The sequence below is a fragment of the Panthera leo genome, chromosome A2, assembly GCF_018350215.1.
Source record: "Panthera leo isolate Ple1 chromosome A2, P.leo_Ple1_pat1.1, whole genome shotgun sequence".
Classification (NCBI taxonomy): domain Eukaryota; kingdom Metazoa; phylum Chordata; class Mammalia; order Carnivora; family Felidae; genus Panthera; species Panthera leo.
Genome location: NC_056680.1, coordinates 97,593,439 through 97,617,640, shown reverse-complemented (window position 1 = coordinate 97,617,640; position 24,202 = coordinate 97,593,439). Strand labels below are relative to the sequence as shown.

The 24,202-nt window shown below is 39.8% G+C and overlaps 1 protein-coding gene across 1 annotated transcript in view; it reads right to left on the bottom strand.

Annotated features, from left to right (window-relative positions):
* Positions 1-3,974: 3,974 nt before the first annotated feature.
* Positions 3,975-24,202, bottom strand: part of ASB4 (ankyrin repeat and SOCS box containing 4) — a 75,965-nt gene continuing 55,737 nt past the window's right edge. The window contains exons 5-7 of the mRNA XM_042927339.1: positions 16,220-16,710; positions 6,725-6,838; positions 3,975-5,644 (exon numbers count right to left, since the gene is read on the bottom strand). Of these exons, the coding sequence (XP_042783273.1) occupies positions 5,456-5,644; positions 6,725-6,838; positions 16,220-16,710 (794 nt within the window). The 3' untranslated portion in view covers positions 3,975-5,455. The remainder of the gene's footprint in view (positions 5,645-6,724; positions 6,839-16,219; positions 16,711-24,202) is intronic.

Here is a 24,202-nt window from a genome sequence, read left to right as displayed (position 1 = left end):
TGGGCTCCTGAACCTTGAGAAGACCCCTGGTACTTAACTTCTACCTCTAAGATATCCTTAAACTCCCCATGAGAGTTCTGTTGTCAATTCTTTACGCTTGATAAGCACTAAGAACTAGTCCTCCAGTGTCTCTAATCTAGGACGTACAAGGTGGCATCATTATTTTATTTCCTTGGCTGGATTAGCATATATTTGCATAATTGTTATCCAATATCATTGAAGCATACCTATATCTGAGAAAAACAATTACTAAAGAAGAATTTTAAGCACACTAATCCACTTAGTGTTGCTAAAAAAAGAGAGAGAGAAAGAAAAGGAAAGAAAGCAACTGTTTTTTGAATGATCCTTTTTTCATATTTCATGTATCGCTTTGGGTGATAAGTATGACCCAAAATAGAAAGCAGGCAGTTTATCATCAAAATATAGGTTTTGAAAACCATTTCTCATCAACCATTTTATAGCAGGCTGACAGAAAAATAGCTCAGGTAGATAGTACCTAATTTTAAAAAAAACCAGTATATTTTTTATTCTTACCTTTTAGTGAAAACGAAGAGAAACATTGTGCCACTGATGGTGAATCTTGCAGCGAATTGGTATCAACACCCCCTTTTTCCTTCCACTTATTTCGCAGAACCACACCTTTAGTAGTACTGAATAAATTCTTGAAAGTGAAAGAATAATTGAAAGAAATTCTTCAGCCCTCCCTGTTCATTCATTCTGATGTGCAATAACCCTCACCTGTAGGAATCTTATTGCTAACCTACATTCCTTCTGCTACAAAGTTAACCTCCTCCTACTCTTTCCCTCTTTGAAGATGGAAACACGGAAGACAGCTGCTCTCTGTCCACATGATGAAGTTCAAGTGACTCCATAACCCTCATGAAATAGTAAAAGGAGCCATTACCTCCTCGATAAACCCATTTACAAAAGGGCAAAGTTTCCTAAAGTAACTAATTTGCTTGTTTGCTAACGGTCCAAATCCATGTTAGTTTGACCTTCATCCCCCACCTCAAAAAATGCCCAAGAAGGTCAAGGACCCAGTTTGTCTTGTTTCCCTGATTGATTCCAGCTCTGAGCAAAGTGCCTAGTGCATGGTAGGAGCTCCAGAAATATTTGACAATGTGAGAAAAATGTGCCATGTATCACCTTTGCTATAGTTTCACTCTAAGAATACATCACCTTACTGGAAGAAGCCTCTCCCTAAATAATAATGATTATGAAAGTAACAATGACTCTTAAAAATTGAGAACAAACTGAAGGTTGATGGGGGGGAAGGGAGAGGGGATGGGTGATGGGTATTGAGGAGGGCACCTGTTGGAATGAGCACTGGGTGTTGTATGGAAACCAATTTGACAATAAATTTCATAAAAAAAAAAAAGAAAGTAACAAGGACAATGATAATAAAATCCTTACTATTTTCTGTGCTTTAATGTATAAGCAATTTAACCCTCTGATGGGGTTTTAGGACATGCCACCCCAAAGTATGATACTTTGGCATATTGGATATTTTAAGCTGAAGGAGTTTGAGAAAGTAACAGAAGCAAGAAGGTGGCTCTGATCTACCCCACACCTTCTCCTCTGGGAGGTGCCCTCCCTGGACCTGGAGGGAAGACTCATCTTTATCTTTTAAAACAAAGGAACACCAGAGAAGAATTCTAACAAACAGGGCTGGCTAATTTTCCCCTCATACTCCTTAAGGACCTATCATATTTTCTACACAGCTGCCCACTCTTTATCAAGCTTAACATAACCATACTCAGTTCTGTTTCTTTAGATCCTCATTTCCTTATGAAGGGTCCAGTGTCATGTAAAACTTGTATGCTTTTCTCCTATAATCTTCGTCAGTTTAATTTTCAGACCCAACCTGAGACCCTAAGAGAGTCAAGGAAAACTCTTTCTTCCTTTACACCTCAAAGCAATCATATACAACTATTATGATACAGATTCCATATTATCCCCATTTTATAAACGAGAAAGCTGAGGCATGAAGCATATCCCTAGATAATGGATCGAATAAGGTTGGGAGGCAGAAAATGAACCCAGATAGATAGGCACCAGAGCCAGGACTCTTAACATCTACCTGGAATGTATCCGTTTATACTCCTAAGGAAAGTGACAATGATTTTCTTCCAGATACTAGCCATGGTGTCTGTGTTTTAAAGAAAACCAGTGAATAATTGAGTTTTTTTTTTTTTGTTTTTTTTTTTTAAGTTTTGAAGGTGTGCCAGTTTAAAACTTGAGTTCTTCACCATCGGGTGAGTAACAAAAATATAAAGCTCAGCTGTTTTTTCCAGCATTGATAACCCAATGCAAATGGTTTGTTACTTTTCTTGTCTGTACAATCAGCTTTTGACTGCTGTGTTTTTTATTAGAAGCCCCTGAATTCAGGACGGAAGGACCAAATGACAATGTAGCACTACATGATCAAGAAATGTGTCTAGGGGTGCCCAGGTGGCTCAGTCGGTTGAGCGTCTGACTTCACCTCAGGTCATGATCTCATGGTTTGAGTTTGAGCCCCGAGTCGGGCTCTGTGCTGACAGTTCAGAGCCTGGAGCCTGCTTCAGATTCTGTGTCTCCCCCTCTCTCTGCCCCTCCCCAGCTTGTGCTCTGTCTCTCTCTGTCTCAGAAATAAATATTTAAAAAATTTTTTTTTAAAAAGAAATGTGTCTAGATCCTGAGAAGGGAGAAAGCTGGATAGATGGTCTTCCCTGGAATTAAAGATCCTTCCTCACATGTAACTTACGAAAATGAAGAGGTCTGTTTTCTCAGGTCACTAAATGACTATTTACAGAAAGTTACAAAAGTGGCATCATTTCCTCTGTTGCTGTTGCTCCGGGTTACGTGAATGGGGAGAATGAAGACAAATGAAAAGCCCAGGAGGACACAGATGGTGACAGGTGGGAGAGAATGATCTGATACCATTTCTTTCTTTTTTTTTTTTTTTCCCAACGTTTTTTATTTATTTTTGGGACAGAGAGAGACAGAGCATGAACGGGGGAGGGGCAGAGAGAGAGGGAGACACAGAATCGGAAACAGGCTCCAGGCTCCGAGCCATCAGCCCAGAGCCTGACGCGGGGCTCGAACTCACGGACCGCGAGATCGTGACCTGGCTGAAGTCGGACGCTTAACCGACTGCGCCACCCAGGCGCCCCTAATACCATTTCTTTATTATCTTTAAAATACTCTTGTTCCTACAGCAACTGCCTGCCTTTTATTTGTGTTTACCCTTTACTTTCTTTTGAAAATATTATTCATTTACAGGCACATTTCCTCATCCTCTTTTTCTTTCTAAATGTTGAAGAAAGCAATGACACATGTAGAGCTCTTCAGGTCTATCGCTTTAGTCAATTGGAAAAAAAAAAAAAAAGTCTTGTCGGTAAATAAACAATTCCTGAAGATGAAAGGAAACGAGGGCTTTATTTAAGTCCTCTAAATAAAAGTTCAGAGATGAGGAGAAATAACTTTTAAATGTACGAGTAAACAATTCAAAACAAGTAGGCTTGTATTATGTGCTAATTAACATAAAATGTTTAAGTACAAGCAAGCGGATTGAGAAATGTTTTCTAATGCAAGGAATATCCTCTCCCCTTGCCCTCAGCATTAAGTTTTATTGACAAAGACAGCGCATCACAAATGTTTTGGCCAGAATATTCCTGAAGGTGAGGGCAACATGTGTCTTCCCCCAGCACCTCTTGCTGCAAGCAAACCATCTTCTGAAGGACCATGTTTCACATGACTAGTTTATACAAATTCAGCAACCTATTCCACAATGTATAGATCTTATTTTAGTCCAGAACAGTCCTCTCAAAATATTTGAGTAAAACTGAAGAAAACCAGAAAGGTTATTGCACCTACTCATGATTTTTCCTACAGAGCTCAGGGTGTATGAAAATCCCAGTCTACAAGCACAGTCTAGGTGGTGGGCTCGCGGAATATGTGACATCATCTCTACTCAAAACTCAAGCACCTAAAGTTAAATAAGATGAAGAACCACACAAATAAAAGAAACCTGCCCACAACTGGCAAATGGATTTGTTTGTGCTTAATTACTTCTGCTCTAACCTCTAAAAAAATGGTGCTAAGAGGCAATGGTCTTTTCTGAAAGTGATTAGCAAGAACAAAAAAGTGAAGCGAACTTGGCCTCACAAACCCTGAGGTCCAGAGGTTAATAACTATATTTCACTTTCTGCAAACCACTAACTAACAAGCCTGATTTGCACACTTCTCTTTCCAAGTCTTTCAAACTTTTACCATTTTCAAAAAGTCTCTCGATTTGCTTTCTGTAGCCAGCCATTGCTAGCAAAGGGTTCCTCATCTTCTAGCTAAGATGCTCTGAAATGTCAGGGTAGTACACAATGAGGCCAAGTAACCAACTTAAGTTCTTCCCTTCACACACTTTCTGGTACATCTTTTACTAAACTTTCTTGTGGCATACAGGGGAGCCACTGAGTGTGCAATATTTTTCCCGAGGGGAGCACTGAACAGGAAGTCCTACTAAAATAAAAAAAAAGTTTCTAGATGTTGGGAGAAACTGAAAGTGAATACATTTACACTAACAGCAGCAGGAGCTCCCTTTACGTCACACAGTCCCTTCACTCTTAATATTCATTTTTCAAAGGAAAACCACACTTCGGGTCGGAAACATGACTTTGAAAGACAAGCGCTTTAAAATGAGTCTACACCTGTACTCTTGCCCCTGACATTTGACACTGCAGTTCCCTGCTCGTATGTCCGGATGCTCTGCTAAGCGGTGAGATTCTGGAGGGCAGGAGTCCTCACCTTACACTCATCTTTGCTTCTCCAGTCTCTGGCTCAATAAGCATGGGTTGAAATGTCCTTTTTTTTGACTATTAAGTAGATCTTGCTTTTCGTTTCAAATTTAACTCAAAATCTCCTTGACTATGCTCATGTGCTCTCTTCACCAAGAAATAAGTTAAAGAGCTTAGAGTGGGGATCGGAGTTTGCAAAACTAGTGACAGTACTCTCTGCTAAGTGGTTATGGTGGCAGGAGGGAGGGTGGGGGGAGACACTGAGATTAAGAGGCCAGTCACAAAAGCCTATGATTTTGCTAACTCGACAGTAATGTAAACTTATTACTGACAAGGGAGAGAACGAGATTGGTTGTAAGAAAACCTGGGTCCCATTTCAATTGAGATGATATATGAAAAGTTTTACAAAAATGTATCAGGCACCAAGTAAAAACACTATACACACTAGTTATCACTGCTGTCGGTACCTTCTGGATCCATTCTTGTCTTTGAGAATTCCTTAACTTTACTTCTTGTTTATTTCCCCTCACCATGATACCCTAGGATTAATGACATGGAGTTTGTAAAGTGTTTTGAAATCCCTGAAGTGTTATAATCAACCCAAGTACCGTTTTATTTATGCAAACTGTGTCTACCCGGTGAGTCCACTTAAACATCTAGGATTGGGAACTTCTGTCTCATAAGGCTTAATAAATGATTCCCTCTGGCTCTAAAAGCAAGTACTTTTTCAATGACAATGGGAGGGAAAGCAAAGGAATTGCTCTGTGACATCTGTTGTGCAACGTTCTTCGAATGGCGCATCTCGATAAATGCATCAGAGTCCTCGGAGAGTTACTGCACACAGTGAAGAGAGAGTGGTAAAAATCCCAGTATCTCTGCAAAGGAAAAAGCAAGACAGGTTAAAACCAGAAAAGCCCCGGAGTCTACTTCAATAGAAATCCACAATGAGGCAGTGAGTCCCTACTTCGTACACAATGGCAGCTTTCTAGCGTCTCCCACAGTGAGACAAAATTAAACACGAAATTGGGATGGGGGCTGAGACGGTGGTGCATGAGGAGAGAAGAGAGACGAGGGGGATATAGTACTGTATGCCACAATTCCGAACCCAGGAAATGAGATAAAATATACTTACGTGAACTGCCTGAGCCAGTGTATATCAAAACGGGCAATGTGAAATTAATCTAAATGCTATTGTATACACTTGACATGCCTTACGTGGCCCATACACTCAGATATTTATTCTATTAATGCCACTAAAGCCGGTTAAGTGACTTTTTAAGGGTAAGATACTTAAAAAGTAGCAGAATAAGACTGCACCTAGGCAGCCCGCCTCTGGGCCGCATGAACTTTGCACTCTGCTCCTGATACCTCCCCACGTGTTGGAGACAGCCTGCGAGGGCTAAAACCAAGAACAGGAGGCTCTGTGGGAGGACTGGTTTGCAAAGGGAGCAAAGTCCATTTGCCGAGTGGGAACTCAGCTTTGTCAATGGCTTTCTGCAGAACTTATTAAGGATTTTTAATACGGCTCCTGCCTACTTCAAGGCTTCAAGCTATTGAAAAATGAATGACACGATCTACATGAAAGACACATCTTCTGGCAAAAATATTATATATGAGCAATTGCAATTATTATTATTACTGTTATTACTATTATTATTCCAGTATCTAGATTATTGAGGAGAAAGTAAAATTGTCATCTCTGTACCATTGTTCAACATGCCCTTAAATGGAAAAGTCCCCCAAGACATTCTCAAACACTACAGACTTGATGCATCTATTTATTCTTCTTCTCACACCTGCATTTTATAGCCATGTGCTTCATGTGACAAATAAATATTCGAGTAGGTCTTACAGGCATTCTGAAAGCCAGTTCTTCAATTAGAACGTTCTGTACTTCCACTGCAGTCTTGAACTACTTTATAGTGAAAACCATGGGAAGCAAATGGATTCGCTACCTCCAAGTCATCATCTGGGATGGCTCTTTTCCACTTCACGTTCCACCTGATGTGTTCATAGGCATTGACTACAACTTCGATTGCTTTGGGACAAGAATGGCAGGCCTGTATCACCTGGAGAGGAAGCAGACAGGTTTATTTGTTCAACGCACCTGTACGATTCATTCATTCCCACAAAGACACCAAGAACTGATGGATCTGTTAGGCTCCTTGCAGCCTTCAAAGGCTTTTGCGAAGTCTCCCGCCTTTGAGTTTTCAAACACACTGCCAGCCCCAAGGCGGATGGGAAGATTAATAAAATCACAGGACCTCCTTTCACCATTCAGGAGCAAGTGAAAACGAGGTGCTAACGAAGCAGGTGGAAGCCTGATGAAATGCTCATCTTGCCCTTACAAGCCTCACCCCTTCCCAACAGCTTCTGTGTCCACCTGAACACCTCCAACTTCTCTCTGCCAAATTGGCCTCGTCTCCGGAAGTCTTTTGAGTATGGCCTATTTTCATTTCAAAGGGACCCAACTGGTTCTGCAATGTGTCCACCAACTGGTCCATAGGCAACCTGCAGCAAAAGTACTCTGGACTCCGAATTTACTCACCTTTCTTTCCTTTGCCAACAGACAAGCAGCCCCAGCCACAGACTTTCACCTTTAAATTTTCTCATCGTGAGTTACACATCGGTTCCATTTTTCCCTTGAAACTCCAGAAAACTGTGGAGTCCTCTTCACTGGACTTGAGATGCAGAGAAAGCCCCCCATTGCTGACATTACAAGGGACACATGCCTTCGCACTCAAACAACTTTATCCAAAGAGAAGTTCTTCCTGCTTTCCCAGTCCTTTCCAACCTCAGCCTACTGTTGCTGGCCAAAGGGACGCAACACTGGATTTCCCCACCTCCTTTACAAGTTTGTCATAAGTGATCTAGAATTGCATTTTTTAGTGTGGGCTGTTAAGTACCTACCAGCTTGAGGCCCCAGGCAAAAGTGAGACAGAAAGATTATCATTCTAATGCCCTGTGTGTGTGTGTGTGTGTGTGTGAGTGTGGTCACCGGAATGGAGGGCCCATGTCAGGAAAGTGCTGATGTTCAGAGCAGGTAAGATGGAACCAGCTGACAGTGCACCTGCACTGCCAGTCTGATGAGCTTGGGACTGACTTCACAGGCCATAGGAGGCTATTACATTTTCTTAACAAGAAAGGGTTATATTCAATCAATTCATTCCATTAGGAGGCCTTTATTGAGCGCTGTGTTTAGCAGTATTACAGTAATTCCGAGAAGTTTATGACCTGTTTTTTGTCTTCAAGGAGTTTACGGCCTAGTTGAAGAGAAAAGATACACATTTTTCAAAGAGAGAGCAATGTAAGCCAGTAAATAATAAAAGACTAACTTAAAGATCATCAAGTGTCCCTTGGGCATCATGAGCAAAAGCACAAAGGAGAAAACAAGGATATGAAGGTCAGAGAACAGTGAAGAGGCTGAATGGGGGTGTATCAAACAGCTTCTCAGCTAGCTTCACTGTCAGTCCTGAGAATGGATGGTAACTGAAGCTCTGAGAAAGAATAGTAGGGCTTAATGACTACTCAGACATGGGGAGTAAAGAATGCAACTTTCAAGACGGAGAACAAGGACATATGGGGGTGCCACTGACAGAACTGAACAAGTTGGAAGGGTATACTAATTGGAGAGTTGTCAGGTCCCAGACAGGAGGATATGTCATATGCAATGTCTTAATGTCAGTCAAAAATGTGCATGATAGCACTCCACCGAAAAGGCCAAGAAGGAGGTGGAGATTTGTACATCATTAAAGAATGTGCTGGCTAAAGCCAAGTGGCTCAATAATGTTCTAAATGGGAATGAATGCAAATGGTAGAGGACCGTGGTCTAAAGTTTGAGGAATCCTAATAGGCAGGAGAGAGGGAGAAGGAAAAAAGTTATAGTTATCATTTTTTGAGTACTTATTATTTGTCAGGGACTATGTCAAATCTTTGCATATTTACCTTGCACAATCTTCAAACAACTTTATGAGATTAGCTCTACTCTTATACCCATTTTACAGATTTAGAATCTAAGAAAATTTAAACTCAAAGTTATTTAGCTCAGCAATGACAGAGCTAGGATTCAAACTCAGGTCTGTGTGACTCCAAAGGTCAAAAGAAAACGGGACCTGTCAGAGTGAAAGACATCAAGCTAGGAGAGCTTTGGAAGCTGGATTATCACCAAAGCCATGAGGATCAGAGAGATGAAGACAGATTAGATACCACAAGATCTGATTAGAAAGCCAGTTTACTAAGAGTTGGGTGGATTCAAACAGGGAGGAATCAGCTTGTGAGAGACAGAGGATGGATACACAGCTGTAACTAGGGCAGATCTATTCTCATCTTCAAGACCTTGGTGCCATAACATACATGGTTTTAGAGACCCCATAAATAACTTTCCCTCCTGACTTTAGAACCTACTAAAAAATAAGATGAAGGTGACAATCCAAGATCAGAATGTCGTTTTTATTATTAATACAACTGATTACATATAATACCTTGAATTATGGGGCCACATCAAGCTTCCTTACACTACACCCCGAATATAAATTTGCATCACCAAACTACAGGCCTTTGCCTGATGTAAAGAGGGTGTTCCTAGAAGCTTACCACAAGGAAGAACCAAGAATTCAGGTATTCTCTAGGTCCACAGTTAATCAAGCAAGTTCGTTCTTCCTCCCAACTTATCAGTAGGTTAAGTGGAAAGTGATAAGGTTGGAGACAGAGGTTTGGGGTGGGGAGGGTTATTTTAGCAGAACTTCCCTTACAAACACATGGGACCAAGGAGATGGCAGTTCTTTTCTATTGTAACAAATCAAAACCCAGTTCCAATGGTCAAGACCCAAGGGGAATCAGGAACAACAAAATATGGTGAGATGAAGCAGTCATCAGAGTGGGGATTCTAGGAAAGAAAGATTTTTAAGAACTTATTGAAACACAGTTTCAAATCAGGAGGCATGGCCTCAGCAGAGGACTGTGTCAGCCCCAGCAAACAGGCCAACCAGAAGGTCTCAAGAAGGAATAAGGAAGATTTATTGAAATAGAGGTTTGAGTCAGTGGTATGCAAAAAAATGTTCAATTACAGGCTTTCTGAGGAAAAAAAACCTGTGTATATTTATATGTACATAAATGCATTATAAATTTTTACCAATATAATGTGTGGCCCACAATTTATAAATAATAAAATGTCCAATACTCTTTATTTCCAATTCTGTAGAGCTGATTGGTTCCCACAGAATGCTTTCACGGATTTTGTATCGATTTTGTACGGATATTGAATTGCATTCATAGCCAAAATCTATGTCTGCCTTTGAATAACACATGTAGTTCTTATGTGAATGTTGGTTGATATTTTTATTACACGGAAGAGTAATTGTTCCACAAGTGTGAGGCAATGAAGACAATATTGGAACTTCACTCATTCATCAATGACGTGAGTAATTTTTTGTTGAAATATATAAATGTTTTCGAATACTGGAATCATACTTCCTCACTTTTTGGTGCTACCCACTTTTTTAAAAAGATGTTTATTTATTTATTTTGAGAGAGAGAGAGTGCACGCACAAGAGACAGGCAGAGAGACAGGGAGAGAGAATCCCAAGCAGGCTCCATGCTGATAGCACAGAGTTTGATCCCATGACCATGAGATCATGACCTGAGCCTAAATCAAGAGTCAGGCACTTAACCAACTGAGCCACACAGGAGCCCCCACACATTTAAATTTAGTCTGTATTAGTAACATTCACCCCATTAATTTCTTAGGTCTAGACATCAACAAAGTAACAAATCAAGGTCTGGTCAGTAGCATTTGCTGATTTCTGTGGTGTAAATACTCCCATCATGGTCTATTCACAGCTACCAACCTGAGGTCACTGAATGTATGGTTGGTAAGAAATGTGCAGTAACAAATAATTACATAATATAATATTTCCACTAAACAGGTATAATAGATGCATGTAACATCAAGAGCATTGATATATAAAGTGATTAAGAAATATAAAGATGTGCACCTGGGTGGCTCAGTTGGTTAAACATCCAACTTCTCCCCTCTGTGTCTCCCTCTCTCTGCCCCTCCCCTCCTTGTGCTCTGTCTCTCTCTTAAAAATAAATAAACATTAAAAAAATTTTTTAAGAAATATAAAGAAAATAATTGGGAAATAATGTGTTTCAAATACCTATGATCTTTGTTTTTAGTATACTTTACTTGTTGTAAGTTTATTTTATTTAATTTTTAATAATGGCTGCACTTAACAATCAGCTCACACAATTCCTGATAAGTTGTCAGCCCTCATAAGCCACGGTGAAGCAATTCCAGCATTCAGTTGCTTTTAGTTGTCTCATATTTAAGAAGCACCGTTATAAGCCATGACAGACTAACTGTATCTACTGAAGCTCTAAATCAGTCAAAGTGGCTGGGTCCAAATGAACACAACATAAATACTTGCTTAATGCATAGGAACCACTCACATACATATTCTGGGAAGAGTGCCCAAAACTGAGCTGCTGACCATGACTTTTTCAGCTGTGCCTAAACAAATAAAGAGCAATCCTGTATCATCAACCCATAGGGAGTAAGGAGGTGGGTTGAAGCCAGAGAGCCATTGCTAAAGGACCTCTGAAAAGTCATCATTTTTTGTGTTTACAAAAAGTGTAGCTAGAAGAACTTCCATCTCGGTCCTTGGCTGTTAGGGTAGTAATTTTTCAGCACCTTGGTCTTAGAAAATGGAGGCAAATGTGGCTGCTCTTTTCTCTACAGATGGGATGAGGATGGCAGATGGGTAGTTCCAGGTGAAAGAGACCGACAGAATCTGAGGCTGACAAATTAATTTGTACACTCGTTATAAACTACTAACGCAGTGTCATAGAATGCTACAGTCCCAAGAGACCCTAAAAGTTATTCAACACCCACGCCCCCAATTTGGAGAGGAAAAAATTGAAACCAGAGAGGCACATAGTAAAAGGAAGCATGAGAACTTAATCTCAGGTCTTCTTAATCTGAGTTTAGTGTTCTTCCAAATATATTCTGATTACTTTATTTTACTTCTTAGGTAATGGCCAGTGAAATTAATAGTTTAAGGACACAAATCTCATTGCACAGATATTTTGACACAAGAAACAGTCTTTACCATAATTATGTTAGGCTGAATTTTGTTGAAACTTCAAACTAATTCTCTTTTAAATGTAAAGATGTTGCTGCTAACATAAAAATAGCAACTATCCGGAACTCCATAGACATCCTTTTCTAAAAACCTCCAGACAAATCCTTTCTGAAAGGATGATATGTGGTGAGAAGTACATTGGTAATCAATTGATAATCCAAAATACAGATTTAAATGTCAGAGTTACTAGTACAAGGATGATAGGTGAAATTAATCCAAGGCTTGAATCAAAAATATATTTATACTGGAATTATAAAAACAAAAAGCTATAAAAGTATGGAGAAATGAGAAAGCTTGTAATGAGGTTTAGCACATAGTTTCAGGGTTCACTCTGAAAACTGGCCTCTGCTCTGCATTAATTCCCTGGGTGCATTCACTCTACAAGGAAGCCACACTGGTTACATTTAAAGACAAAATGCTCACATACCCAACACAGGTAATTTGTCCCCAGATATTCCTTACTTTCCCCTTCTGCCAGCACCTTCATCACAGATGACCAACATCTTGCAACACATTACCTACTTCCCAACTAGGGTTTGCAAATTTAACAAATACAGACTGCCAGGTTAAATTTGAATTTCAGATAGACAGCACAGAATTTTCAGTGTAGCCATGTCCCAAACATTGCATGGGACATGTTTATATTAAAGATTACTTATTATATATCTAAAATTCATATTTAACTGAACATTCTGTATTTTATTCGGCAACACCATTCATAGCCCCTATTCAGAAAAAGTTCCAACTAAGTTATGGCTACAAGAACACCATCCATTCATAGTTCAGGAGCCTAATTCACACACCTGGTGCCTCAATTTGCGCCTGGTATACTCCCATATATCACAGAGAGATAACTTGCCACCTTTCATGAGGCTAAAAAAAAGAATTAAGTAGTTCTTAACCTGCAGTCTTTCAATGCACGAAGTCCAAAGCTCCCACTGCTGTCATTAGGTTTTGCTGACACTGACCACTAAGTTTTCTGCTGACAGAAGATGGTTCTCACAGCAGGAAATGCTCCTCTGAGGAGCCTGACAGCCTCCCAGCTCTCTTCACTGGCACATCAGGATTCTTCCAGAACTAAGACAGTTGGACACACTGTCTTCAGGCTTCAATAATTATTACACTAGGCAACAACAATGATAAAGATCCTTAAGAGACAGCAATCCCCAAATCATCACAATACACTGATTCCCAGGAACCTTGACCATCAAATGAGAAAGGACTATTGTGGACCCAAAGGGAGAAGATTCTGCTCCTTCTTTGTCAGCCTGGAAAACAGAAGATGCCCAATGAATTTCACTTTCTGTCTCTGGGATCTCTATTCTTTCTTCACTGAGGAACAACTGGACAACAATTTCTTCCCACGCTAGTGGCAACTGGAGACACCTTTGGATACTTCCCCTCATCATCTGACCCCTGAAAGCATAGATTAAAAAACAGATTCAAGATAAATCTCCCTGCCACCCTTCCCCTACAAGTGCCGCCTCTGTAAGCCACGTCAGCAGAGAAACTCTTAAGACTACCTCTGCCCTTTTATGTTGATATATCTGTGCAGAAAAGTACTTAATGATCAAAAAACTTTCTTGTATTCTGGGCTTCATTTGCAGCATTGTTCAACGGCAGAAATCATCCTTCCTTCTCCCAAACCCTCATGTACATTTCCCTCCCCTAGAAAAATGTCTTTCTTGCCCTACAAGAAAACCCAATCTTGGCTCCCTGGGGTGTCACTTCCTTCTGAATTATGCTTTGAGAAAAAAAAAAATCAAATGTCCTTTTATACCCTGGAAAGCAATTGCGGACCCTATAATTCTTTTTTTTTTCCCTTATGTAATTTATACATTGGCTTTCAGTGAAATACACCCTCTACAAATTTGCTTTGTATTTGGAAGACAGCATCTTCAGCTCTGACCTTGTTCCTTGTAAATAAGGAAACTGAATTCCCCATCCACATGAGAACAAATCACTTTATCTTCTGGATAAATGAGTCAGTCATTTACTTGTCGTAAAGATGACTCTCTCTTTGGAAAGTCGGGCTGTGGAGTAGTTGTGCTAAATCACTTTGAAGCATCTGCATAGTAAATTGAATAGTTTTTCTTTAGTTTTCCTTTGGAAGGGGGCCAGTGCTCTCACACTGTCTGTTGGGTAGCAACAAAAATGTTTATAATACAAGCCATCAACCGGTAGCCAATTCTATCCTAAATCTCTTTAGCATATGGCTAAACCAGAGGAACTCAGAGAAACAAAACACAACTAAGAACACATTAACTCTGGATAGTGTCCTTGGAACACATAATCATACACCTATTTTACAGGCTGGTAGAGCCACCAAAGTTAGGCTGGCAGGAGGGACTCCTATAATAGACCCAGTGTGTGTTTTGAGAGGAGGAGTATGAAAGGAAACCATTTTATTGAGCACCACTACTGGGCTGGATGGTTAACATATCTTACTCACTTACTCCTGAAACATTTTTGAAAAGTTGATATTTTTACCTTCGTTTTTTAGATGAGGAAATTGAGATCTGAGAGATCAACGACTTGTTCAAACATCACACGGCAAGTAAATGGCCAAGCCAGGACTCATCACTAAGCCTCTGCCTCTAACCTTCTTCACTGTCACCTCTCAGAGGAGTGCCTTTGTGAAAAGAAAGGGACATTCTTCACATTTGCAAGAAAGACTTCTTGCTGGAGAACAGAAGCTCCATGGGAAGGCCCGTTCTCCTTAATCTGGCTCTCAACGGGGAATGAGGAGAGGGTATTCTAGTTACTTTTGCAGAGACCTGTTTCATCCGCAGTCAACCAGCAGTGAGTCTCAGACTAAAACTCAATAGTTCGCCTCTGGACAGTCTCACACGTTGTCTCTCCTGGTTGGAAAGGACCCTGTGGGTAAACCAGGCCCAGAGCACTGATTCTACTGATCAAGAAATATGTAATAATAGCAAAGGGATTGCCATCACTTCTTCAATGGTTACCACAGCCCTGGCACAATGTCAACACTTCAAAAATATTATCATTTAATTCTCAAAACAAACTTATGAGAAGGTTATTCTTTTTTTAAAATTGTCTGACTTTATTGATTTACTTTAAGAGAAACAGAGCGAGCAGGAGAAGGGCAGAGAGAGAGAGAAAGAGAATCACAAGCAGGCTCCGCATCATCAGCATGGAGCCCAGTGTAGGGCTTAAAGTCATGAACCACGAGATCATGACTTGAGCTGAAACCAAGAGTCGGGCACTTTACTGACTGAGCCATCCAGGTGCCCCGAGAAGGCTATTATTATTCACAATTAAATGAGGTAGGTACGTTCTCTGGAAGCTCCATGCCCTTAGTCCCTCTCCATCCTCTTCTATAGAAAGAAGGTGGCCTTAGAACATAAATACACAGAAAATTATGTTTCATGGAGTGAGCTGTATTTGAAAAAGATCACTTGTATGTCTTCTGGAAGTTGCACTGTGAAGATGGCCAGCCTAATGAGGTGTGTGTGGGGAAAGAAGATGGACATAGACCAAAGAAGTGGTACTCACAGATGTGGGACTGGGTTGGGGCAGAGACTGCAAAGACTGTCAGTGACTCCAGAGAAAGAGTAAAGAAAGGTTTGCACCATCCCCTAGGCTCTGAAAATACCTGTGTGCTACCAGTAAGATTAATTGCCTTCAAATGTAGGACCGACTCTGCATATTCTTGCCAAGCCATAAGGGCAGAGTGTACCCATTTCACAGGGGAGGCATTTGAAGCTCAGGAGGTTTAGTAATGTATTCAGAGTCAAATTCTTAGGTAAGTGGCAAGACCTCAGTTTGCTTGACCCCAAAGTCTATGCTTCTTTATTCCTGGCATGAATAGCTTGGTTTCTCTAGAATGGATGAGTTACTGGAGACAATGCAGAGATAAAAATTTAAAGCAGGAACAATTCCATGTGTAATTTAAAATATATTCTGCTTAAAAGACGGCGAGTATTTGCCTGTGTAACACTACTGACCTCTCCAGTAGCCTTAAAGTGACCTTCTTATCTCTCTCAATTCAGTCCTGGCAGAAGCTGCTCCCAATTCACTGGTGCTCACCCAAGACATGGAAAATTATCTGCCACTCTCGTTCTCATTCTTAGCTCTCAGCCCCAGATTTCAAACAAACTTGGACCACGACAAAGTAACCAGGGTTGTGTGTGCAAATGTGAGGACAGTTGGAATTAGCCCAGAGATTCAAGCCTCAAATAAGCTTGAGTCACCAGAAGAGTTGAGACCAAGCCATCCTTGAAGTCTCTGGGAACCCTGCTGACTACCCTGTTCTATACTTGGCATCTTTAGACATAACCTCACCTTGTGGAACTGTGGAGGGTATATTCGAGCAGCCCCATGGTTCAACAGCAGTTGGTAGCAGATCTCAGGCTGGGCAGCTGGGCGCACAGAGGTGACCTTCAGCACATACTGAATGGCAGCACAGCCATTGATATCCATGAGATTGGCTTCCGCACCAGCCTCCAGCATCATGTGCATGAGCACGTGGTCACAGTTCCAGGCTGCCTTGTGCAGGGGAGATTTGAAGTCGTCATCCCTGGCGTTGACCTCAGCTTTGTAGTCCAGCAGCATGCGGCAGATGAGGTGGTGGTCCCTGCTGTACTCCTGCTCTTTAAAGCGGAGGGCCCAGTAAGTGGCGATAGCTAGCGGGGTCTCCATGTGGGCGTTCACACTGTCCACGACGGCACCGTGTTCCACGTAGAAGGCCACCAGCTCAGGGAGGCCGAAGTGGGCAGCTGTGTGCAAGGGCGTCTCCTCATCCTGGTTGTTCGTCTTCATGTTCACGTTGGCCCCTAGAAAGGGAGATTGAGGAAGACAATTTCGCAAACATATTTTGCCATTATTTCCCAAGTTCAAGAGACTTTTCTCACCGCCTCCCTTTCAACCTCTGATTGCCTTACGGGATCAGTTCTTTCCAGGGTAACTTGGTCTCCTGGGAAACCAGGCGTTTGAAACAACAGTGCCATCTTCTGGACAATCAGCAAATGTACCGGGGTTGGGTAGGGGTAGGGAGAGAAGGGAGGATGTCCGCAGAAAAGCTGGGGGTAATTCTTACCCCCAGATGGATGGGGAAATACAAAGTGATTCCTATAACTAAATAGCTTTTATCGATAAAGTAGCAAATATAATTGAAAAGAAAGTTTATATTGCAACCTTTGAAGCTCAGACAGTTGGTTTTAAAAATCATCAATTTCTTTGCATATTTCACAAAATCCTGTTCTTCTTTTTCAAAGCTGGGAAACCTGAAAGTTTGGTCCAAGCAAACTTTAGTGTTGTGGAACTTGCCCAACTCTGACTGAAAACAGCAGGTACCAGAGCCACTCAAGTGCAAGGCCCCCTTGGGGTACACTGGAGAAAAACAAAAAGCACAAACACTGACCACCAAACTAGCCTAAAAGGTCATATTTTGCTTGGAAAGGGGTAGAAGCCAGTATAATAGAAATACTCATTAAAAGAAAGACCGTGACTTCAAGACATATTTGATTTATGGTTGATAATGGCTGTTACAAATACAAATTTGTAGTATTTGGAACGTCCCACAGAAATTATTTAACCAAACCCACTTATCCAACACACCAGGAAAGTGAGGTGAATTTTATTTTTCTGATAGAGAATGTTAAGTACTAAAATGGTCAACTTAAGAGCCTGAAATTTTCTTCCTTGCCTAATTTAATGGAGTGAACGCGATGACCCCTGGGGGCCTACTCTATAATCAATTCTACTGGAAATTTTTATAGCTACTTCAAGTACAAATCTGGAAAGGTATTATTATTACGATTACTACTATTATTATTATTATTTCAGCAGCTAAGATTTACTATGTACTTACCATGTGCAGCATTCTGAGCTAAATGTTTTCCATATAGTGCCTTATCGAATCTTTTTAGCAACCCTTTACAATAGGGGCAATTTTTATCCTATTTTTACAGATGAAGAAATTTGTATTTAGAGAGGCTAATAATTCCCTCAAGCTAAGAAGCAGTAGAACGGAGGTTTGAAAGCAGACTGCCTGGCTCTGAAATCTCTTACTACTGTACTATTCTACCTCATTTTTCTAGAAGTCTTTTCTGTGCATTGCTCTCTTTTGGTATTTGAAAACTTGAAAGTAGTGGAGAAATCACATTGCATTTTGTTAATTTTTTAAAAATTGGTTTTTCATGGATTGCTCCTTTATGCCCTTTTTTATGGCATCCTCTCTGGTCACATGGAAACTGCTTGAGAAAGGCAATACTCCCACAAACATGCTCAGTATCCTATACAAAATCAACCCCCCGGTGAGGTTTCTGAAAGCACATTGTTCTATAAACTCCGAGGCTGCCTGTACTCCCAACTTGCAGAAAGCAGAATTCTAACCAAAGACGGTCTCTTACAGAGTCATCTGCGTTCATCAGTATTCCACCCCTGAGAAATTCTGGGTCAGGTGTCTTTCCAGGTCAGCCCTTCTTTGCTCTGTAGGGAAATGGAATGAATAAGAATGTCTTCCCAAAAGCCAAATGTGGGGTCACTTCAGACACTGGAGAATTTCCAGTAAGGAAAGGAATCAAAGGGTCAGAATGAAATTTTTACAGGCCAACTTGGAACAAACCACATCCTTTATTTTTTAATGTACTTGGACATTTACAATTGATCCTTGACCTGTTGGTACAACTAGATGTGCTGCATAGTTTTCTTTTCTGAATAGGCGATCTTTATTTTTATATTCGAATTGTATCTTTGAGTGTAACTTTTCCAGAGAATATATAAAGTAGGATGATTTCTTTTTTATTTTAGATTTTGTGATTTATTCAAGAAATTAGACACCATAAATATAAATTCTTGGAACCTTTTTAAAAATATTCTTAATGTAAAAATACAATGTAGGGGCCCTTGCGCGGCTCAGTAGACTGAGCGTCCGACTTCAGCTCAGGTAATGATCTCATGGTTCGTGAGTTGGAGCCTTGCGGTGGGTTCTGCACTGACAGCTGGGAGCCTGGAACCTGCTTCAGTTTCTGTGTCTTCCTCTCTCTCTCTGCCCCTTCCCCGCTTGTCCTCTCTCTCTCTCTTTCTTTCAAAAATAAATAAATACACATTAAAAAAAAGAAGAAAGAAAGCAAATACAATGTGTTAGTTGCCTAGCACTGCCGTAATAACAAAGTGCCACAAACTAGGTTGCTTAAAACAATGGAAATTTATTCACAGTTCTTGAGATGGGAAATCTGAAATTAAGGTGTCGGCAAGGTTGGTTCCTCGTGAGGGCTTTAAGGGAGACTCTGGGTCGTGCCTCTCCTAGCTTCTGGGGATGGCTGGCAATCCTTGGTATTCTTGGTTTATAGGTGTATCACTCCAACGTCTGTCTTCATCTTCCCATGGCCTTGTGTCTGTGTCTGTGTTTTCACATGGCTATCTTCTTATAAGGACGCCAGTCATACTGTGGTAGGGGCACATCCTGCTCCTACTCAGCTAATTACATCTGCAACAACCCTATTTCCAAACAAGATCACATGCTGAAGTACTGGGGATTAGCACTTCAACATACAGTGAAACCTTGGTTTGCAAGCATAACTGGTTCCAGAAACATGCTTGTAATCCAAAGCAGTCATGTATCAAAGTAAATTTCAAGAACCATTGGCTTGGTTGTGATCATGTGATGTTAGGCGTCATGTACTACTCATATTACAAGACATCACTCGTTTATCAAGTTAAAATTTATTAGAAATGTTTGCTCATCTTGCAGAACACTCACAGAACAAGTTACTTACAATCCAAGGTTTTACTTTATCTTCTTTTGGGGAAGTGGGGCTAAGATTCAACCCGTAACATAAAACATGCATTACATAATATATAAAGATATGTATGTATAGTTTTTTAAAATATTGTAAAGCCATCACCCACAGAGTCATATTCCAGTCAAGAAATGAAACACCTCCCAGAGCCAGAGAAGACCTCCACTTTCCTGCTGTCTTTCCCCATTGCCAGAGGAACCTAATATGCGTTTCTTTAGAGTTTTGCTACCTTTTTATATATCTCTAAACAAGATAGTTTCATTTTTTTGAACTTTATATAGATGAAATAATAAACACATATTCTTCTATGACTTGCTTCTTTCATTCAACATTATGTTTGTGAAAATAAGCTATGTTGTGATGTTTAGCTGTCTTTTGTTCATTTTATTGTGTTCTGTCTCACTGCGCAAGAAATTCACAATTTATCCATCCTACTGGGTATTGGAAATTTCTAGTTTCAGGCTATTGCCATTACTGCCGCTGTGAGCATTCTTGTACATTCTTGTACCCTGGTGCTCATGGGTAGGATTTTCCCTGGGTTCCATACCTATGAATGGAATTATATGATCATTGGGTATGCATATCTTCAACTTCATTAGATAGTGTTAGGCAGGTCCAGTTTATGCTTTCATAAGCCATGCGTGAGGGTTCTTATGCCATATTCTCATGCATGTTTGGTATTTTTGTTCTCTTTAATTTTAGCCAATCTGCTGGGTACATAGTAATATGTCATTGGGTTTAAATGTTTGTTTCCCTAATTAACAATTAATTTAGACAAATTTAAATATTTTTATTGACCAATACTGCCTTTTGTTTTCTCTTCTAAGCATTTCCATGTTGTTATAGGATTACTTTAAATGTCATTTAAAAATAACTACATAACAGTAACTACATAACTCCATGCAGTGAGTTTACCCAACTGTTGGATAAGAAGATTTTTTCCAAAATTTTGATCTTATAATTAATGCTACAAGTAATAAATTTGTATGAAAATTTTAGGATTATTTCTTTGGCATAAATTCCCTCCCACACACACACACACATAGAATCATTAAGCTGAAATGTGTGAACTGTTTTAAAGACTTTTATAAATAATTGTTAAAAGTTATATAACTCATTGATGTATAGCAGTGATATTTCACTCATCAGTATGTTGTTATATAATTTTAATTTTTTTTGTTAGATTGTAAGTAAAAATGATCTTCTTTACAAAAAATCTAGGGGTGCCTGGATGGCTCCGTTCGTTAAGCGTCTGACCTCTTCATCATCTCGAGGTTCATGAGTTCAAGCCCTGTTTTGGGTTCTGTGCTGACAGCTCAGAGCTTGGAGCCTGCTTCAGATTCTGTGTCTTCCTCTCTCTCTGTTCCTCCACTGCTCATGTTCTGTCTCTCTTTCAAAAATAATAAACATTAAAACATTTTTTTTAATCTAAATGCATTTGATTATTAGAGTATGAACACTTTTTCTGTAATTATCAACTAGTGGTATTTCTTCTTTAGTTAATTGTCCAGAGTTTTGTTCTTTTATACATTAAATACTTTCTGCTTTGTTTACATTTATAGGACTCCGTCATTAAATTAAGATGTAGGCCTACATTATCATAATCGCTATAAATTTTGTAACCGACTTTTTTGCTTTTTATTAAACACAATGATGTTAACTTTCTTTTTTTAAATATTAGAATGTGTTGTACCTCTCAGAGGTAGCATTGCTATCCAGATTAATTATAATTTTTTATAGCTTTTTATAGATTTTTAAAATATTTAACATTTGATTCATCTGAAACTTATTTTGGTGTAGACAACAATTTAGGAAGAATTGACATTCTTAAAATATAGACCCTCTTCATACAGAAATCTGGTCTATTTCTCCAAATGGTTTTCTTTTTTTTCAACAATTTTTAATGTTTATTTTCAAGAGACAAAGAGAGACCGAGTGCTAACAGTGGAGGGGCAGAGAGAGAGGGAGACACAGAATCTGAAGCAGGCTCCAGGCTCTGAGCTGTCAGCACAGAGCCCAACACGGGGCTCAAACTCACACACTACGAGATCATGACCGGAGCCAAAGTCAGAGGCCTAACCGACTGAGCCACCCAGGCACCCCTCCAAATGGTTTTCTTTTACACTCTGTAAATTACACTTCCCAAAAATTTGTAGCAATTTTCATTCTAGTGGATAAATTATTTCATCCTGGGGTAAATTGTTTCTGGAGTAAAGTAACTTTTAATGAGAGAAGGCCTTTCAAGAACCTTTTAATTTATGCAAGATGATCTTCAGAAGTACTCTGGAATCGGGGCGCCTGGGTGGCGCAGTCGGTTAAGCGTCCGACTTCAGCCAGGTCACGATCTCGCCGTCCGTGAGTTCGAGCCCCGCGTCAGGCTCTGGGCTGGTGGCTCGGAGCCTGGAGCCTGTTTCCGATTCTGTGTCTCCCACTCTCTCTGCCCCTCCCCCGTTCATGCTCTGTCTCTCTCTGTCCCAAAAATAAATAAAAAACGTTGAAAAAAAAAATTAAAAAAAAAAAAAAAGAAGTACTCTGGAATGGTAGCAAAAGAGATAGACACAAATTTTAATTATTACTGCTTGATAAAGAACAAGAACTTTTCAGATTCTGTCTGTGGGCAAAAAAGACAGATATTTGTGTACACTAAGAATGGGATGAAGAGAGGAGATAGAATAAGAATTTGAACAGAAAGAGTGATTTCTGGCCACAAAAATGACCAAGGATGGCCCTAGGGAAAAAGATAATGCTGAAGCCAGGATTACAGAGGGACATAGTGCCAGTCAATACTAATTTTTTTTTCTGTTCTCCCATAGCATGTGAAAGTTTTCTTTCATTACTCTCCAACGAATAGAATCAATTTCATCAATTTCATCACATTTTCTTCTTTTTTTTTTTTTTTCCCCAAATAAATTTAAATTGCCTCTCAGTGCCCTTTTGTTATATTGCCCAATCATCAGTGCTTAGTCATCATGGTGGCTCCCTCTGCTGGACTTTGCTTCTCCCTACAGGCTATAACGGCCGTCAGAAGCATCCTCTCCAAAGCATCCACATTCCCCCCAATTTCTGTTACTTCAAGAGCTGCATAAGAGTGAGAGCAGAGAGCAAGTCTCTGTCACTGCACTGCAGAAACTCACTTGTCTATCTTCCCAGACTCAGGGAATCCACATCGCCCACCATATCCCCAAGCCAGCCCCTGACTTCCTTCTGTTCTAATGGATTTAATTTCTCAAAAAACCTGTGTGTGAGTGGGGAGATCCGAGGTGAGGTGAAGGTCAAGGCCAGGCCAGCACGTCTCAACCCTTTATGACATCCTTCCCAATTCTTCAAGGAAATGCTGACAATAACATCCACCTTCGTATGTAGTCTTCTAAAAATAAATATAATGCCTTGCTAACCTCTACAGGCAAAATGAAAGTACTTTCTAATAATCAACACTACCTAGTTATGATTATTATACATACTATAAATAAAGTATAATGATGCAGTATAAAGTCAATATGTTAATGACTATACTGGAGGCCATAATGAAATAGTGATTTGCTTGAACCCATATGTAGAACCTAACAGCTACGAATTTGAACCGACACAGGTATTTTGTATTGTAATTCAAATGCCACAAAGGTCATTGCCATAATGAATGTTATTCAAAAATGAGGAAAAACATTGGTAAAGTTCTGAATAAATCGAAGCCCAATCTTGCCCTCATTTATACCATAACTGCTTTCTTGAAAATATTCATACTTATTTACAATTCAAAGGTATTTTGTACTTATATGCACAATGGGGTTAGGTTAAAAATCTGTGTTACTACATCTAAATATCTAGTATTATATCAGCACCAAATCTAAGATGTGTTACACATTATGAAATAATTCAAACATACAGAAAAAAATGTGAAAATATTATAACAGACATATATATATCACTGCCCATATTTGACAGATAATAATTTTTGCCATATTTTCTTTAGCTTTATTTTTTCCAAGACAAAATTTTATAGAAAAAAAATCCAGCTCATTTCTCCTTTCTTTCCTTTCTTTATCCACCAGAATAACTACTATCCTAAAGTTGGTTTTTGTCATCCCCATGCAAATTTTCTTTCTTTTATAACTCATATGTTTACCCATAGACCGTATATATACTATTATTTTGTGTTCATAAAAACTATATAAATGGTATTTCACTTTTCAACCTGTTTTTATTAGTCAACATTATGATTTTTTTATTTATTTTTAAATGTTTGTTTATTTTTGAAAGAGAGAGAGAGAGACAGAGTAAGAGCAGGGTAGGGGCAGAGAGAGAGGGAGACAGAATCTGAGGCGGGCTCCAGACTCTTAACTGTTAGCACAGAGCCCAATGCAGGGCTTGAACCCATGAACTGTGAAATCTTGACCCTAGCCAAAGTCAGACACTTAACTGAGCCACACAGGTGCCCCAACATTATGTTTTTGAGTGGAGAGCTGATTTTTTTCACATCAGCTGCTGAATAGCTTCCCAGTATATAATTAAACTACAGCTTAGT